Source organism: Petaurus breviceps, unplaced genomic scaffold (genome assembly GCF_028583685.1).
Source record: "Petaurus breviceps papuanus isolate PSGF00001 unplaced genomic scaffold, PetGlider_PUasm1.0 173, whole genome shotgun sequence".
NCBI classification, from domain to species: domain Eukaryota; kingdom Metazoa; phylum Chordata; class Mammalia; order Diprotodontia; family Petauridae; genus Petaurus; species Petaurus breviceps.
The window spans coordinates 1,013,241-1,030,786 of NW_027185759.1; the positions used below are offsets into that span (position 1 = coordinate 1,013,241).

Genomic DNA, 17,546 nt, shown 5'->3' on the forward strand with positions numbered 1-17,546 from the left:
GGATGGTACAGAGGTGAAATGGACCAGGGATGGTACAGAGGTGAAATAGACCAGAGATGCTGCCAGTGAAGTCACAGGCATTGGCATCATCTTGAATATGGAGGGTGAGAGTGAGTCAAGAATCCAGGATGACATATCTAGCTTGTGAGCCTGGGGGACTGTGATGATGGCGGTGCCCTCAACAGTAACATAGAAAGTAGGAAGAGCTTCTAATTTGTCACTGCTGCAAAGAGCTGCTGTATATATTCTTGTACCTCTGAGCCCTTTTTCTTGGATCTCTTGGAGGCAGAGATCCAGCAGTGGTATCATTGGGTCAAAGGACACACACACAGTTTAGTGACTTTGGGGGGCATATTTCACTTCATGGTCCCATAGTAAATGTCAGAGGTGGGGCTCACTCCACACCCTCCTGACATCAAACCCAGAGGCTCTATCCACTAGGCAGTACTGCCCTTCCCAGGATTCTTTGAGAGCCTGTCAGGTGAGCATCCAGAGGGGAGCAGCTAGGATGGGGAAGATCCTACAATCCATGCATTTCAAACTGATTAAGTCCAACCCCTTTGTTTTAAACATAAGAGGCCCGGAGGGGGTAAGAGATTTGTCCAAGCTCCCTCACTTTACCAGAAGGTTTGGGGCTGAGCAGTATCTCCCTCCTACTTCCTGGAGTTGGGGCTGGATCTGAGGCCCCTCCCCTGGCGTGGGTCCCAGGCCCCCTAACTTCTTCATGCTTAACCTCTGCAGAGCCAACACACCTCCAGTCCTTGGGAAGCAGTCCCTGGAGAGTCCTGCAGTCTTCCCTCTCTCCCCTGCATCTCTCGGTGCAGGCCCACACTGTCCTGACAGCCAATTAATTCAGAACCACAGCAGACAGGAGGTAACTAGGACTGTGAAGCTGAGGGGGCCACAGAACCCCATAGATCAGCCCTAAGGAGGCAGGAAGTTAGATGCTGCTGCTGGCCAGCTTCCTCCCTGAGCAAGATAGCCTAGGGCCCAAGGATTCCTGTCTAGAGGCCTGGCTGCCTGATGGCTGGCCAGGTAAGGTTCAGTGCCTGCTAGGAAACTGACTCAGCCTCCAGGGACCTGGGCTCTGAGGCCTTGAACCTCCAAGCTCTTCAATGGCATGTGCATTCAGAGGGAGGCCACAGACCCCACCTGCCTCTTCAGAGCAGACTCACATTCATTGTCTCTTTGGAACTTCATGTTGGGGGAAGATCCTGGGGCATCTGGTGGTGCAGTGGCTAGAACATGGGGTCCGAGTTCAGATCCTGCCTCTCTGTAACCCCAGGCAAGTCACAGCCTTTGTTTCCTTCAGTTTTCTGATCTGTAAAATGGGGTGATAACAGCACCTATGTCCCAGGGTTGTGAGGACCAAGTGAGGTCACATTTGTAATCTGGGCCCTGGCACATAGTAGGTACTGTTCTGATGTCCATTTGAAAGATGAGGAGGGGCGGCCAGGTGGCTCAGCAAGTAAGAGCCCCGGCCCCAGAGTCGGGATGACCTGGGATCAAATCCTGGCTCAGACACTTAGCACCCACCCAGAAACACCTGGCCGTGTAACCTTGAGCAAGTTACTTAACCCCAATTGCTTTAAAAAAAGAAAAGAAAGAGGAGGAGACTGAGACTCTTGTCTGAGGTTTCACAGTGAGCCTGTGCTGGTGGCTTCTTTTTTTTCTGTCATTCCTCTGGCCTCATAGACAGCCCTGCAGGCCCCAAAGAAGGGGAATGGTGACTCCTGGGAAGCCAGTATATGGGGTAGGGCAGGGTCCAAGAGAGACCTTGTGTTGGTGGGTGACCACACAGTTTGCTGCCCAGAGGCTGAACTGGACAGTACTGACGTCACTGTCCACAGTCCCATGGGTCACATGGAGGAGGGAGGGCCTGCAGGTCTGACCCCAGAGCTCAGTGCTTTGTACATCTCCCACCGCGCCCCTTCCTCAGCTAGCACATTAGGTGGGGGAGAGGAGCAGTCCAATCCAGTAAACATCGATTAGGTGCCTGCTATGACCAGGCATTGGGAGAGGGACTAGGGATTCAGAGACTAAGTGAAAAATGGCCCCTGTCCTCAGGATGCTTCAGTCCTGCTGGGGGACATTACATGAACTGGATCCATGCTTACTTGATTGTCTGAGGCTAGAGAGACCCCTGATAGCAAAGGCCATTAGGAAAGGATTTCTGGGAGAGATGGCAAGCTCAGAATCCCAGGAGGGGGAGGTGAGGAGGCTCTAGGTCCTCCACCTGGGAGGTTTGGGGAGCAGCCAGCTTGCCCTTTGGCTGGCTGTGGGAGGGGCTAAGGCAGGCCAGGGGCTGGGATTCCATTGGACGTTCAGGTGAGGAGACTCAATGATGCAGGTGGGCCATGTCTCCACAAGGTCTTGTGTTTGAGAGTTGTCTAGAACATGGGCTAGGACTCACACCCAGGACCACTCTCTCTCCAATACACTGTCCAGCCTCTCATTGTAAAGGGCAGTGCTGTGGACAACTCCCCTGGGAGGACCTGACCTCCACGGCCCCAGAGACAAAGCCAGCCCAGAAGCTTAGGCCCCAGCTAACCAGCATGATGTCTTACATGATGAGGACATTTGGGGACAGAAGTCCGCTAGGCGTGTGCCAGCTGGACCAGCGCCAGGAGATACGCGAGGAATGCCAAGAAAGACAATTAGCCAGAGAAGACGCATATCCGAGAGGGGCCACATGGTATGGTAGGGAGAAGGCCAGACTCTGGGAGCCAGAAAGCCTTGGACCATAGTGCTGCCTCTGCCCAGCCTGGTTGTGACCCTGGACATGTCACCTGGCCTTGGGGCCCAGACACGTCACTGAGACTTTCAGTGGCACAGCAGCTAACAGGCAGCATCCTGCATCGGGGAGGGGCTCTCCTCATCTGGAGCTCCCTATGCCAGGGAAGTCCCAGGTCTCAACCATATTAAAGGAGAATTCTAAATCTACCTGAAGGAAACAAGGCTGGTTGGCTGCTATCCTTCCTTCTCAAAAAGAACCAAAATGCCACCACTGGGTTAGAATCAAGTCACAGTGTCTGACTGGCCAACCAGGCCAGTACGAGCTGGGAAGGGTCCACACAGGCTGGGCACATGTGAACATTGTGGGGATTCCCATGTCTCCTTTGAGCTGCCCAGTTCTGCTGTGCTCATAGAGCACCTTCTCTGATAAGGGCACACCCTGCTGGGTGCCCTGTGCCAGTGTCTCTCAGGTCTCCCAGTCAGTTCCAAAGTTCTTCAGAGAGACCTTGGGAGTGTCCCTGTATCGCTTCTGAACGCTGTGCTAATGCTTGCCCTGTCCGAGTTCTCTGTGATTATCCTTTTGGTGAGCATACATTTAGCATTCGAACAATGGCCAGCCCATTGGAGGAAACAAAGAAGCAGCTTCCAAAAAGCACAGGAAGGTTCTCAGGAGTCCAGCCTGTGCACACTCCCTGCCCTGGTGCAGATTGCAGCCTCTTCCCCCTCCTCATCGGGGCATCTTCCCTTCCATTATGCTGCCATCCCGACATTGCAGATAGCAGTGGCACATTCTGGCGATCTGGCTATCTCCCCCCTCCCATCATCCCCCTCTGGTCAGAGACAGACAGATGCCTTCCTCCAGAGCAGTTTTTCATCAGTCAATGCTGCAGCCTCCTCTTGCCTGCTGTGCCCCTCTCCTCCACTTCTGCATGGGGATTCAGGGGCTGCGTGGGAGTGAAGTCCCTGGTACTTCCTAACCACTGAGCATAAAGTCCCAGAGTGTGCCCAGGATGGCCCCACTGTCCCTAACCACCTGAGGACACCTGGAAGAAGAGTAGCTGGCATTTGCCCGGCAGCACCATAGCTGGAGAATGACTCAGAAGGAAACATTTCCCAGCATGGTCAGTGATAGACGGTGTTCCCAAGAGGAAAGAACCCACAAGACTCCAGCCTAGAGAGGTCCAAAGGTCAAGATTTTCCAGACACATGATTGACATCCAAACTGTAATGACAAGGAAAAGAATTATTGGAGATTTGAAAGGACCAAGACATTCATTATCCAGAAATGCCAGTAAGGAGAGTGTCCTCACATTTCTCAGCATACTTGCCTTCTCAGGAAACTTGGTTCAGAAGAGAACAAAATGTAAGTGCCTTGGTTTAGATCCAAGTTTTTTAAAAAAAAGATGCAATGACATTACATTGAGTTCAAGTCAGAAAATGACAAGGACATTATGGCAAAAGGAACAGAAAATAAATGTCTAGCCATTTATAACACACACATGAACCAAACAATTTGGCAGATAAATTGGTAAAATATCAATCCACAGCAATGTAGGAGAAATAGCTAAAATAAACACATATGTGTATATAAATGGCAGAATACTTCAGCACCCCATTATCAGAATATGATAAATTCAGCAAGAAGATTAACACAGAAATCCCAGATCCGAGATGTTTATTGAATAAGCTGGAAAATTGGACATATGGGGATAACAGAATGGAAAAAAATGGAGATGACAGAGTCTCCAAGTACACACAGAATTGTCCCCAAAATAGATTGCATGCTTGGTCATAAAAAAAGCCTTTGGTAAATCGAAAAGGCAGAAATCGTGCATGCTGTGCTCACAGATCCCACAATGGGATAAAATTAGAAATCACTGGCAGTAACACGAGTAAAAATGTAAGGCTTCAGGCAAACTGAAGAGCAATCTAGGAAACAGTAATTGGGTTAAGGGTGAGATAAAACAATTACAGACAGTTTTAACCAGGTGCCCCTGGAGCACTCCCTGGATGCCCAATCTGGGTTCTCCCCGGCTGTGTCCAAGGAACTCCAGCCCTAGGAGGCCCCATCCAACTGGTCGTGAACTTGGGCTTGGTGTCTGAGGGTCAGCCTGGATGGGGCAGGATGGGGCAGGACCCCCTTGCTCACCACCAGACCCCAGCTACTCGCCAGAGTGTGCTCTGAAGTGTAGAAGGGCTTAGAGGCGGCCTTGACCTGCCAGGGACTTTGGCAGTCACTAGTAAAATAAGGACACGTAATGGATGCCCAGCATAGGGCCCAGATCCTGGTCAGTGATTAATTAATGCTTGTCGGCTGATTAACTGATGAGAGAAACCCAGTGCTCAGCTCATCTGCCCTCCAGATGGCTGGGACTGGGAGGAGCAGGAGTCCTGGGCACTGGAGCCTTCTCCATCAGCAGACGCCCACAGCCCACGTGATGTCCCCAGTGTCCCAGCAGCTTGTGTCAGCACTCACACACACTCATGCACACTCACACACACTCACAAACTCTTCCCCCACTCACACACATTCCCACAAACATCCCTTTCTTAGGCAAGGACCTCATGGCTGAGCCAGGGCCCTGGGCTCTCAGAGCTGGTGGGCAGTGTGAGCCACAGGCTCAGGGATGGGGGAATCTGGGCCCTGCAGTTTGGACTTCGTCAATCAGAGGTGCAGTTGGTGCTAAGCTGCTCAGAGAGGACTGGGCCAGATGGCCTCTGGCCTGGAGAAGCCTCCCTGAAACAAGGGAGACAGAAAGGTTGATCTGAGCAAACATCTTTCCACCCCAGGAGATTCTCTGACCACTCCCCCCCCCCCGCCCCACACACACACTGCTCCCTCTTACAAGATTGTAATGATGAGACTTTCCCACAGCTGACTGGACTCAGGAAGAGGCCAGGAAATGAGGCCCCTCGGACTGGCTGCTGGTCCAGTGTTGGCTCCTAAGCTAATACTGAGTCTGCCTTAGATGCCCCTCAGTGTTCATTCAGTAAAATGACTGCTGCTGGCCTTTGGATGGAGGAGACAGGACCAGGAGAGACTGCAGCCCCTGCCTGCCCTCAGGGAGCTTACAGTCCAGAGGGAGATGAGACCCTTGTATACCTCACACAGAATAGTCAATATACAAACACAGCCCCTGTCTTCAAGGAGCTTCCCTCTTAATGGGGAAAGATTCCACATGAAAGGGCACAGAGGTCACAGTGGTGAAGTCTAGAGACTGACCCTCGGCTTGTCTAGACACCTCCTCAAAATGGAGGCCCAAAAGGAGCTCGCCAAGGGAGAAGGGACCGGCAGTGCAGAGGACGTCCCAGGGTGCCGAGGCCACAGGCTCTGTGTGGGGGCAAAGGCCGCCAGAAGCCTCGCCTTGTCCTCTTCCAGCCAGCTGCCATCCTCACCTTCAGTGCCCCTCTCTCTGCCTTCTTCTCCCAGGCCCAGGCTCCAAGCCACGCTCACCTTCTGTCCCGGCATGCCATTTACACCCCATAATGTGTTTAGCTATTGCCCTATGGGAAGATACTCCCTGGTTCAGGTCTGAAGACGTTATGAAATACACCCACTAGGTACATCTTTCCTCCACTTCTTTGGGCCCTGGGCCTTTTAGAGGCATAGCAAGGCAGAGGTAGTGCATAGTTAGGGAACTCTCAGGGTAGAACCAGACCACTGCATGACCCCATGGGCAGGGCATCACTGGCCCGTTTGCCCACGCCCTGTTACCCCTGCTGATCTGATGGGGGTGAGAGGGAGCCTCGAGCATACTCATGGAGGGAGATCTTGAGCACTCCAGCTCACCAGGGCTGGAAGATGACCTCAGCCCTTGCTGAGCCTTGGTCTGCGGGATGGCGGGGAAAGAGAACACAGACAGATGGGCATGGTCTGCACTCGTCCTTAGGAGCATGGGCACTGCTCCCCAGATGCTTCCCCCAGCTCCTCCAGGACAGCCAGGTCTGTGTCAGAGAAGGCTCTTAGGAAGCCGGGGGACCAGGCAGCCAGCAACTTCCCAGCTCTTACCACCTTCCCATGGCTCCCTGCCTCCCTCCTGCCCATGGGCAGGGGCAGCCAGCCCTAGGTAGTAGCTTGCCCTCTCCCCACGCCCAGTGCTGACCCAACCCTGTGCTTTGGCTCTGCCGGTAGCCCTGGCCATGGTGCTGACATTAAGAGGCTGCCCAGGGAATGGACCCCGTCCTCGGCTGTTGCTGTCAGAAGGCCTGGGGGCCTCTCTGGGCTTGGCCACTCACCCAGAGTGGGACTCCAACCAGTTGACATGGCCTCTGTGACTTCATCTGAAGGTGGTGAATTTGGTGGGAGAGCATCAGGGTTCAGATCCCAGCACTGGCAGAAGTCAGTCACCTGGCCTCCACTTCTCTGTTTGTCCTGCTCCATGCCCTTCAAAGGCCTTGGTCCAGCTCTGACTTGGGATTTAGTCTATGGTTCTAAGATCCATAAAATGGGGATAATAATACTTTTGAAGTAAGAGGATAATACTATTTCTGCTGATGAGTCAATTTGGGCAGCAAAGATTAAGCACCTGCTGTACATGGAGCACTGTGCTAAGTTTGGGGGCAGACACAAACATCAGGTGAGCTGGGGGCTCGCTCTCCCTGATCTAGTCTGGCACACAAAGTGAGCGGTTTGGCTCAGGGGACACTCACTTCCTGTCTTGTCTGAGCACAGCGCCGTGGGCACAGCATTAAGCCAAAGGAAACCAATGTTCAGGTGGGCAGTTTGGCCAGTCCATCACTGGACATCAGTGGGGCACCTGGGGCTTGGGTGGACAGCTCGGCCAGTCCGTCGCTGGACATCAGTGGGGCACCCGGGGTCCGGGTGGACAGCTCGGCCAGTCCGTCGCTGGACATCAGTGGGGCACCCGGGGTCCGGGTGGACAGCTCGGCCAGTCCGTCGCTGGACATCAGTGGGGCACCCGGGGCTCGGGTAGACAGCTCGGCCAGTCCATCGCTGTACATATACACGGGGCACCTGGGGGTCTGGGTAGACAGCTTGGCCAGTCCGTCCCTGGACATCACTGGGGCACCCGCCACGTGGCAGGCGCTGTGCTGAGTGTCAGCCCCACAGACACTTGCCAACCTGAGAGAGCTCCGCACCCAGGCTGGCCCCCAGCTCAGTTCTTGGCCTCTGTGTTCCCTTTAGATGTTCATCATTGACCAGGCAGAGGGAGCTCACTGCAGCCTTCACGAATTCAGCATCACCGGCTCTACCTATGCACCTGAAGGCCAAGTGTGAGTATGACTGGAGGGCTGGGGATTGAGGAGAGAGAGACCTGGCTTCTGGGGGCTGGCAGGCTAAGCCTCTCAGGGCCCTGAGGCCAGTCCCACCCCTCCTGCTCTTGCCTGCATGGACCCCCAGATTCAGTAGTGGGCTGCATGCCCGAAGCTCCCTAGGGAGGTCTCCTCCTTGCTCCAGGAGTGGGCCTGCTCTAGAGGGCTTAGCCTTGGCCAGAAGCATGGGTAATCCTCAAGGCAGCTGCCCTAGTCCTCAGAACAGGGCTGGCGTGGGCAATGGCAGATGGGGAGTTAAGGGAAGGTATAGGCAGTAATTGGTTGGGAACATCCCTCTTCCATTCCTGTGCTGACTGGGGGTGCCTCACACTCCCAGGAGGCTGTTCCTGGCTCTTACTCATCTGACTTCCAAAAGCAATGGGAATGAATGCTGACATTTGGAGGCTGTGCAAGTTTGGGGCACTTGTGCCTGAGCCTCACATGTCTGCATTGGACTGGGCTAGGTTGGTGTTTGTCATTGGCACTCCTTGGCAGGGACACTGCCTTAGATGGACACACCAGACTGATCCCACTTTCCTTTTTAATCAGGGCCACTAAATGGGTAGATGAGGGAATTCCTGTAGCTTCTGGTTACCTGGATTTTAGCAAAGTAATTCAAAACCCTTTTCCTGCTCTTCCTGTGGACAAGATGGAGAGACAGGGGGTGAGGAGAGGCCTGTTAGGGGTACTTCCATGCCTTGAATGGCCAGTCCTGAAGAGCAATTATTTGTGGTGTGATGCCACTTTGGAAGGGGGCTCCAGTGGAGTGCCTCGGAGATACGCACTGATTGACCTTTTTATCAGTGACTTAGAAGAGGGATAAACAAAGTTTGTGGGTGAACCAGAGCTGAGGGTAATAGCTGTCACGGTGGAAGTCAGAGTCAGAACCCAGAAAGGTCTTCATGGACCTCAACTTTGGGTTGACATGCTTCAGGCAAAACTTAACAGAAAGAGATGTGCCTCCCTCCACTTAGACTCGCCTTCACAAGAACAGGATGGTTAAGTTTCAAGGCTTACACGCCGATTGTCCAAAAGGCTCTGAGAAAGGTAGTGAAGCACAAGATCAGTGCTATGGGAGCCAAGAGAGCTGATGCCGCGTTCAGAGAAGCATTGGGGGCGTTGGACTCAGGTGCAAGCTTTACAGTTGAGGGGACACTGGAGTGTCCAGCAGAGGGCAGCCAGGCTGCTGACAGGCTTGAGGCCATATCCCGAGCACCATCTGAACGATCTGGGAATGGTTAGCCTGGAGAAGATGGGGAACTTGGAAGGCGCAGGGCCCAGTAGCTTGGTTTGAATATCTGAAGGTTAGTCATATGGAAGTAATCCTTGTACAGGGAAGGGTTGCGCCAGGGGGCCCTGGCCAGCTCTGTAGAGCTGTGAGGCTGCACCTGAATGGAGCAGCACTGCCCTCTGCTGGGGGGCATTGCCAGCCACTCAAGGCTGATCTTCCTTTGGTCACTCACAAGGTGGTGTGATGGGGCCACTGGGTAGCTGGGATTTGGCAGCAGGGCCGGACTGCTGTGTGTAATAGTAATGAGTGTTACCAGTTGTGGGTCACATTGGGCACAGAAGAATGCTCAGGGCTCAGAAAGGGGCACGAGCGAGGCACCTTCCTGGGAGCCTGGGCAGTCTGACTGGCCTGGTGGGTGGTATCATTAGACAGTGACCTGGAGGGATGGGACAGCAGTGGCCTGGGGTCAGGGACCGTGGAATCCAGAGATGGAGTGTCGTGGGGAGGAATGGACAAGAGGCCACTGTCCCTGGATGGACAACTATTCTGGGGATGGAGTGGTTATTGAGGGCTTTGGATGCCAAACAGCCTGTTGTTAGGTTGATCCTGGAGGTGAGAGGGGATTTTTACGTAGTGAGAAGACAAGGTTGCACCTGAGTCAGTTTGGTGGCTGAAGGGGGGATGGTCTGGGGTGGGGAGAGGTCTGAGGCAGGCAGACATTTCTCACCCCTCAGCAGCTACTGCCATAGTCCAGGTGTGAGGGAAGGAGGGTCTGCACCAGGGTGGGGGCGGCGCCCCAGCAGAGAAGGGGGTGTATTGGAGAGATGCTATGGAGATAGAATCAACAGGATTTGGCACCAGACTGGATATGGGAGGGAAGAGAGAGTAAAGTTGTGAGTCTGCGTGATGGAGAGGGTGGTGGTGCCACTCACCACAGTAGGGAAGGGGAGGGAGTTTGGAGAAAGATGATGACTTTAAGATGTTTACAGGACATCCATCTCAAGCTTGGTGAATAGTACAAAACTGAAGGCCATCAGAGAGACTGGGACAGGACAGGGAGATCTCAGAACCATTAGCATCGAGATGGTCATTGAACGCAAGGTAGCTGAGGAGATCACCCAGCAAAGCAGGCCAGAGGGAGGAGACAAGGGGGCCCATGATGGTGCCTGAGGGACCCCCATGCTCAGAGGGCATGATGAGAGGGAGGAGGAGAAGCAGGAGAGGGGGCAGGGGTCCTGAAAACCCAGAAAGGGAGAGTATTCAGGAGGAGAGAGTGACCCAGTGTCCAAGGCTGCAGAGAGGCCCAGGAGAATGAGAACCGAGAAAAGGCCATTGGGTTTGAGATCATGGGTAACTTTAGAGTGGGCTATTTGGGTGGAATGATGAGGTTGGGAGGGGACCATCTTTTGCCCCCACTGGGCAAGAACATAGAAAGGGCAGAGTCAGGGGCGGCTAGGTGGCGCAGTGAATAGAGCACCAGCCCTGGAGTCAGGAGGACCTGAGTTCAAATCTGGCCTCAGACACTTAACACTTAATAGTCCTGTGACCTTGGGCAAGTTACTTAACCCAATTGTCCTGCCCTCCCCCCTCCAAAGAGAAAAGAAAAAAGAAAGGGCAGAGTCCTCACAGAGGGCAAGACTTGGACTTGTGCTGCCTGGCTGCCTGGGCTGGCTCAGTGGGGTCACTGCAGGAGGGGCCCATTTTAGAAGGATCTCAGGTTGGGGGTTTCTGATGAGAATGGACAGACTCTGGAGAGAGCTGTGCACATCCCCTGGGCACCAAGCCCTCCCTTCTCCCTGCTGCCTGGCTGACAGCGGAGGCTGGGACACTCTTCACTTGCTTGAGGGCCCTGCAAGTAGGGAAGGCCAAGTAGCGGCTACTGCCAACCTCTGCTCTGGGCTCTTGTAGGCTGAAGGATGGGGAGCCTGTTCACAGCAGCCAGTATGATGGGCTGGTCGAGCTGGCCACCATCTGTGCCCTCTGCAATGATTCATCCCTGGATTACAGTGAGGTGAGTGGTTGGACCATGCTCATGGTATCTGAGGGCCCAGGAACCCCCCTCTTGCAGCTTACCTCCCCCAAGCCTGATGGTGTCTTGGGTGTAGCTCAGGGGCCTCTCACGACCCCCTCCCACCCTCAAGAATCTCCAGGATTCTAGTTGTTAGAGGCGGCTGAGGACGCTTGCCCCCTCATGAGAGCAGAAGGAAGTCCCCACTTTGACCAGAAAGGGCCTTAGGGACAGAAAGGACAGCACCCATGGTGTGTGTGTGGGGGGTGTCAGCTAGTCAGAGTGGCTGCCACCTGCCCTCTCCTGGGGCCTCGTGGCCCATCTGCCTGGGTATTCAGTGCCAGGAAGGGTCTGGCCTTGAGGTCCCAAGGCCCCCACTGGCTCTAAAGTTCTACAGAAGGGTAAGCTAGCTTGTTGTCTTCAATACAGATGATTTGGCCCTGCTATGAGAAGGGTTTGAGTGGCCTCTGCCTCCTGGGCAACCCAGAGCTGTCCTTAAGGGCTGGCAGGACCCCAGACATGTTTGCTGTACCTCCAGCATGGCCCCCAAAGCTCAAGCCAGGAGCCCAGAGGTGCTCCTCTCCTGCCAGGCTTGCCCTGAGCTGAGTGGGCATTAGGGAAGACGCTTCTTGGCTTGTGGCCTTCCCATGCCCACCCTGACCTTGGATGTCTGCCTTGGGGTCAGTCCAAGAAGGTCTATGAGAAGGTTGGAGAAGCCACAGAAACAGCCCTCACCTGCCTGGTGGAGAAGATGAATGTCTTCGACACAGATGTGAGCCAGCTGTCCCCGGTGGAGCGAGCTGGAGCCTGCAATGGGGTGAGTGAGTGCCCTCAGGGCCTCAGGGAGACTGACCAAGCACCTCCTGAACAAGCCCTGCTCCTCCCGTCCTCTCCCTCCAGTGCCTGCTGGGAAGCCTCAGGGCCCCTCAGGTCTCAACTCATGGGGTGGGAAGGGGGGCAGAGGGAAGAGGCCTGGCTCCAGGCTGGGTCCTTAGATGGTCCAAACTGGGGGCCCCTGGCACCTGCTGGTTCCTTCTGGAGTCTGAAGCTGAGGGTGGGGTGAAAGAAAGAAAGAAAGAGAGAGAAAGGATTGGGGCCTGGGTCTGCCTGCCTCCCAGGAGCTTGGGTCAGGGGCCATGTGTTCGACTCCCTGCCCTGAGCCCCAGGGCCTGCCTCGTGGCCTGCTGGGAAGCGCTGGGCTGGTGCAGGAGTCACACAGACAAAGCCCCTAGAGAGCGGGCACACAGTTGTCCGCCAGCATCTCCCTCCAGGACACTCAGTGCCCACCTCCCCTCCTGCCTGACCCTGACTGCTGACATCTCCCTCCAGGTCATTAAACAGCTCATGAAGAAGGAATGTACCTTGGAATTCTCCAGGGATCGCAAGTCTATGTCTGTGTACTGCACACCCATTGGCCCTGGCCAGCCCACGTCAGGCAGCAAGCTGTTTGTGAAGGTTTCTTTCTCCCCAGCTGGGATGGGGAGGGGGGTTAGGGATGGAGTGAGGGCCCAGAGGTGCCGTCCCCTGGTGAATGCCTGGGGCCAGCATCCACCCAAGGTTCCTCCATGTGACTGCCCTCTTCAGGAGAGGTAGACTGACCAGAACAAGGAAGGGCCATGGGGTGGCAAGGGGAGGGCCTGGTGCTAGAGCCTGATGCCTCCCAGCTTCCTGGCTGGTGACTCTGGGCACATCCTTCAGCTTCCTCATCTTTAAAACAGGGGAAAATGCTGCCTGCCCCATTCCCTCCCTCCTGGGATCTCTGTGAGGCCCAGGCCCTCCGTAACTGCACTCTTTAACACCAGTACTGCCCTTAGACAGATCCTGATGACCAGGAGCAGGGAGGCAGGGGGCTGGAGACCAGGCCTCTGGGTGAAGGATCTGGGCAGGGGAGATGAGGAAAAGAAGCAGGCAGGACAGAAGGCAGAACAGGACTGATGGCTTAGAGGTACAAGCAGCACATTTAGGGTGTCACAGAAGAAAGAACATCACAGAAAAAAAGAAGAAAGAATGATGGGCTGGGGGGGGGGTCCTGGAAGGTAGTGAGCTCTCTGTTCCTGGGAGTATTCAAGCTGTCTGACTAGCCTGAGTCTGGTCAGAAACACTGCAGAAGGGGGAAGATTTGGACCTGTAGGGTCTAAAAGACCCCTTCTGATTGGGGGTCAGTAATTCAGCCTGGGTGCCACCTCCCCTCCCTGCTCAAAGGCAGCAAGAGCCTGTACTAACCTGCTTCAAGGGGAGCCTGAACCCTTCATGATGAGCTCTGTCCCTTTGTCCTTCCCATCTCCCAAGGGCAGAACACTGGCCTGGCCACACTGGGCCTGCTGGGAGCCTAGGGCATGCTCCTGATAACATCCCTGATCAATGCAGAGAAGGAGTTTAAGGGCCATGGTGGCTGAGCGCGGTGTCCGACCCTCAGACCAGGGCTCTTCAAACTGCCCCAGCTGCCCCACACGTGCAGAGTCAGAGGAGTGTGGAGAGAGGACTTCAGGGGACCCCCTCCTGGGTATCAGGCTGCCTCATCTCAGCTCCAGGCCTGCTTATATCTGAGCAAGAGTCCCTACCTGGGCATCCCTGACCACTGGGCTTCCAGCTTCTGCTCGGAGGCTGTCTTGCCATGGCTCCCCTGTCTTGCCCTTGTGTGCAGTTGTCCCGGCTGAACCCATCATTCTAGATATGACCTACTGTTCTAGGCTGCTGAGTCTTTGCCCAGGGCACTGGCTCTTCCTCCCGGCTCTGTGTCATCGGCACACTCCATCAATGTGCCCTCCAACCCTTTATCCAAGGCATTGAAAAGAGAGTCACTTAGGGGGGCCGAGCACTGATCCCTGGGGCACTCAGCTGGAGAGCTCCTGCCAGCTCTGACCTATGGGAGCTGAGACAATCAGCCCATCAGCAGGGCCCGGGAGGAGGCTTCAGGATGCTCGTCCAGGCCGGCCAGCCCCCTGCACAGAGACATGTGAGAGAGATAAGCCCCTACGAATGCCGGAGGCTGGTCAGAAACCCCTCACTTAAGCCCAAGCACTGGGAATCTTGCTCCACAAACTCCTTGATGATCCAGACTGTAGAAGCAGGATCATAGCAGGACCGAGGCGTGTAAATCACCTTGGCAGCCAGCAGGTGGTGCTCAGGCTCATGCCACAGGGGGCTACCATGGGTTTTCCCATCGGGACTTCTTCCCAAGTCTGTGGTAGCCTCCAGAAGCCCCAGCTCTCCAGCTCATCTGTGCTCCTAAAGGGGCTTGGCAGAACAGACTTTCCTCTGTCAGGCTGGCCCTGAGATGGGGAGTGGGGAGGGAGTCTGCCTACCTCCACCCCCACATATTTCAGATCTAATTTCCTTTGACCACTGGCTGACTTTTCTCCAGCCCTTGGGTTCAGGTGGCATTGGGGGGGGGGGGTCCAATTTTTACTTTGAATTTGTCCTGGAAGGTCAGCTACTCCTGGTTGCCCTAGGTCAAGCCTCCCTGTGGGTTAGGATGGTGAGGGTTGCTCTCTGAACCAGAGCTGAGTGCCAGGGCACCATTCCTGTGGTTAACTGGGTGAGCCTCTTGCACAGATGCACGAGCCTGGGACGGGGGGTACCAAGCCACACTCACCCCTGAGGAAGGCTGGGCCCTCCCAACCGTGGGGTTGGAACCCCATCACCCCGACCACCACCCCTCCGGGACTCCATCACCCTGACCACCTCCCTTCTGGGACCCTATCACTCCAACCACCTCCATCTCTGGGACCCCATCACCCCACCACCTCCCTTTTCTATCCCTCTCCATTCCAATCATTCTGACCAGAATAGCCCCCAATTGGTCTCTCTCAGCAGGTCCTCTGAGAGGACTGAGCAGGGACTGGTGGGCAGAGACAGGGCAGTGTCTTTCAGGTGGAACAGAAAATGGGTGTCCAAGGAAGGCCCAGAGGGCCAGGAGGGGGCACATTTAGCCCATGTCCTGCCTTGTTTTACAGCCTCTTGGGCCATAGGGCCCAGCTGTTTAAATCCTGGGTAGTCAAAATTTAAATTCTTGTAAATGGGGGAATCATGTGGGGGCACCCACTGCAGAACACCAGAACCTGTCAGCCAGCCCAGGCCTCAGAAGCCTTAGTACAACCCATGTCTCACCCCAACCTAAAGGTCTGGGACTAGGAGTCATGGGGGACAGTTGTGGTCAATTTTAACTTGATGTTGGGGAGAATTTCCTAGCCTTGAAAGCTCCCCAAGAGGACAATGGCTTGCCTCGAGAGGTAGTGAGCTCTCCTTCACAGGAGGTCCTACTGGGAGGGTGATTGGGACCCTGTAGAGGGGCTTTGAGTCCGGGGCAGGCTGGAGGGGAGGCAGCTGAGGGTCTGGCCAGTGGAGGCCCTCTCACTTGCCATTGTCTAGAAGGGGGAGCCCCCTTTCCAATCCCTCTCCATTCCACAGGGAGCCCCAGAAAGTGTGATTGAACGCTGCAGCTACATGCGTGTTGGCACTCGGTCCACTCCTCTCACCCCTGCAGCCAGGGAGAAGATCCTGGCTCGGATCCGGGACTGGGGTACAGGCATTGACACCCTGCGCTGCCTGGCGCTGGCCACCCGAGATGCCCCTCACAAGATGGAGGACATGCAGTTGGACGATGCCTCCAGGTTCATCAACTATGAGGTGAGGATCTGTCTCTCCTGGGCCCATCACCTAGACTGCCAGCATCTCCACTGCATCTGCCACCTCCCCTCCAAGACCTTATCACCCCGACCACCTCCCTTCTGGGACTGCATCACCCTACCACCTCCCCTCTGGGACCCCATCACCCTGACCAGCTTGGGTGAGGATGAAACTATTTTCTCTGTCCTCAACCTAATGGGTCGGGCTCAGGGAGTGCCCCCCAAACGCGCCCAGTTCATAAATTGGTCCAAACTCTCCTGGAAGTGTTTTCTGACCCAGCCCTGGGGAGTGAGCGGTGCAGGATAGATGGGATGACAGCCTTCAGGAGGGAATGGGAAGGGCTTTTACTTCTTTCAGATTCCCCTCTTTGTGGTCTCTGTGGGCACCAGTTTCCCTATCTGTAAAATGGGTGTGGTCGGTGGGGGAATTGACCACCTCGAAGGACCCCTGCTTGCAGCTCTGGCACATGAAGGTTCTCCTAGTGTGAGCCCTTCACCCCCTAAGAGGGGCAGAGCCTTACACTCCCTCCCCCGAAATCCCAATGCCCCGCGAGCCAGCACACGCTCCCTCTCTTTGCAGCCCAGTTCTAACAGACAGTAGGGCATTGCCGCCCCCTGCTCTCACCCTGGGGAGCGCTGGGCTGGGGAGGGCAGAGCTGGCTTCTTGACCTCAGCCTCAGAGATCAGGCTCGGTGCCTCTGAGGGGAAATCCCTTGCAAAGATGGGTCCAAATACCTTTTTGACCTGATTCTCTTGGTCCAGTGTCAAAGTACTCTAGGGCACCTGAGCGAGCGCGGGGAGGGCGCAGGGGAGGGGAGGCGGAGGGGGGTGAGGGAGATGCTGCGGACACCTGAGCGAGTGCGGGGCGGGGAGCCCGAGGAGGCGGGGGTCTAGACGAGGCGGGGGCCTGGACGAGGAGGGGGCAGGAGGAGGCCGGGGTCCCGAGGGGGAGGGGGTCTAGGCGAGGCGGGGGCCGGACGAGGCGCGCCCCAGCCCGTCCAAACGCTCGGCCCGGCTCTTGCCCCCAGACGGATCTCACCTTCGTGGGCTGTGTGGGGATGCTGGACCCTCCCCGGAAGGAGGTCACTTCGTCCATCGAGATGTGCCGCAAGGCCGGGATCCGAGTGATCATGATCACCGGAGACAACAAAGGCACGGCAGTGGCCATCTGCCGGCGCATTGGCATCTTCTCGGAGACCGAGGACGTGTCCAGCAAGGCCTACACGGGCCGGGAGTTCGACGACATGGCCCCTGAGCAGCAGCGCGCTGCCTGTCTGAACGCCCGCTGCTTCGCTCGGGTGGAGCCGGCCCACAAATCCAAGATCGTGGAGTATTTGCAATCTTTCCATGAGATCACGGCCATGGTGAGGGTCAGGAGGCTGGGTGGCCCTGCCCCTGCCCTCTCTGAGCTCAGTGCTCTGAGAGGGGCCCCAAGGGACGAGTGGAGGCCGGGAGGGCAGGGTGGACGGGGGACCTGGGGCCCGATCTGAAGACACCACCTTGGGCAGGTGCTCCCACGTCTGTGGGCCTGTCCCGGGCCTCCCCTTCGTCCCATTCCCCCGGCCCTTAGAATGACCGTTGTGGCCGGTGAGGATGGAAGGAGGGAACAGGACCCTCAGTGACTGGGGTACAGGGTGACAGTATGGCCTGGCACTTTCCAAGCTGGGGG

The 17,546-nt window shown here is 55.8% G+C and overlaps 1 protein-coding gene across 2 annotated transcripts in view; it reads left to right on the top strand.

Moving 5' to 3' along the window:
* ATP2A3 (ATPase sarcoplasmic/endoplasmic reticulum Ca2+ transporting 3) overlaps window positions 1-17,546 on the top strand; it is a 104,598-nt gene that overhangs the window by 63,736 nt on the left and 23,316 nt on the right. For both annotated transcript variants that reach the window (XM_069083261.1, XM_069083262.1), the window contains exons 9-14: window positions 7,883-7,971; window positions 11,150-11,252; window positions 11,935-12,066; window positions 12,579-12,704; window positions 15,660-15,878; window positions 16,906-17,241. In XM_069083261.1, the coding sequence (XP_068939362.1) occupies window positions 7,883-7,971; window positions 11,150-11,252; window positions 11,935-12,066; window positions 12,579-12,704; window positions 15,660-15,878; window positions 16,906-17,241 (1,005 nt within the window). The remainder of the gene's footprint in view (window positions 1-7,882; window positions 7,972-11,149; window positions 11,253-11,934; window positions 12,067-12,578; window positions 12,705-15,659; window positions 15,879-16,905; window positions 17,242-17,546) is intronic.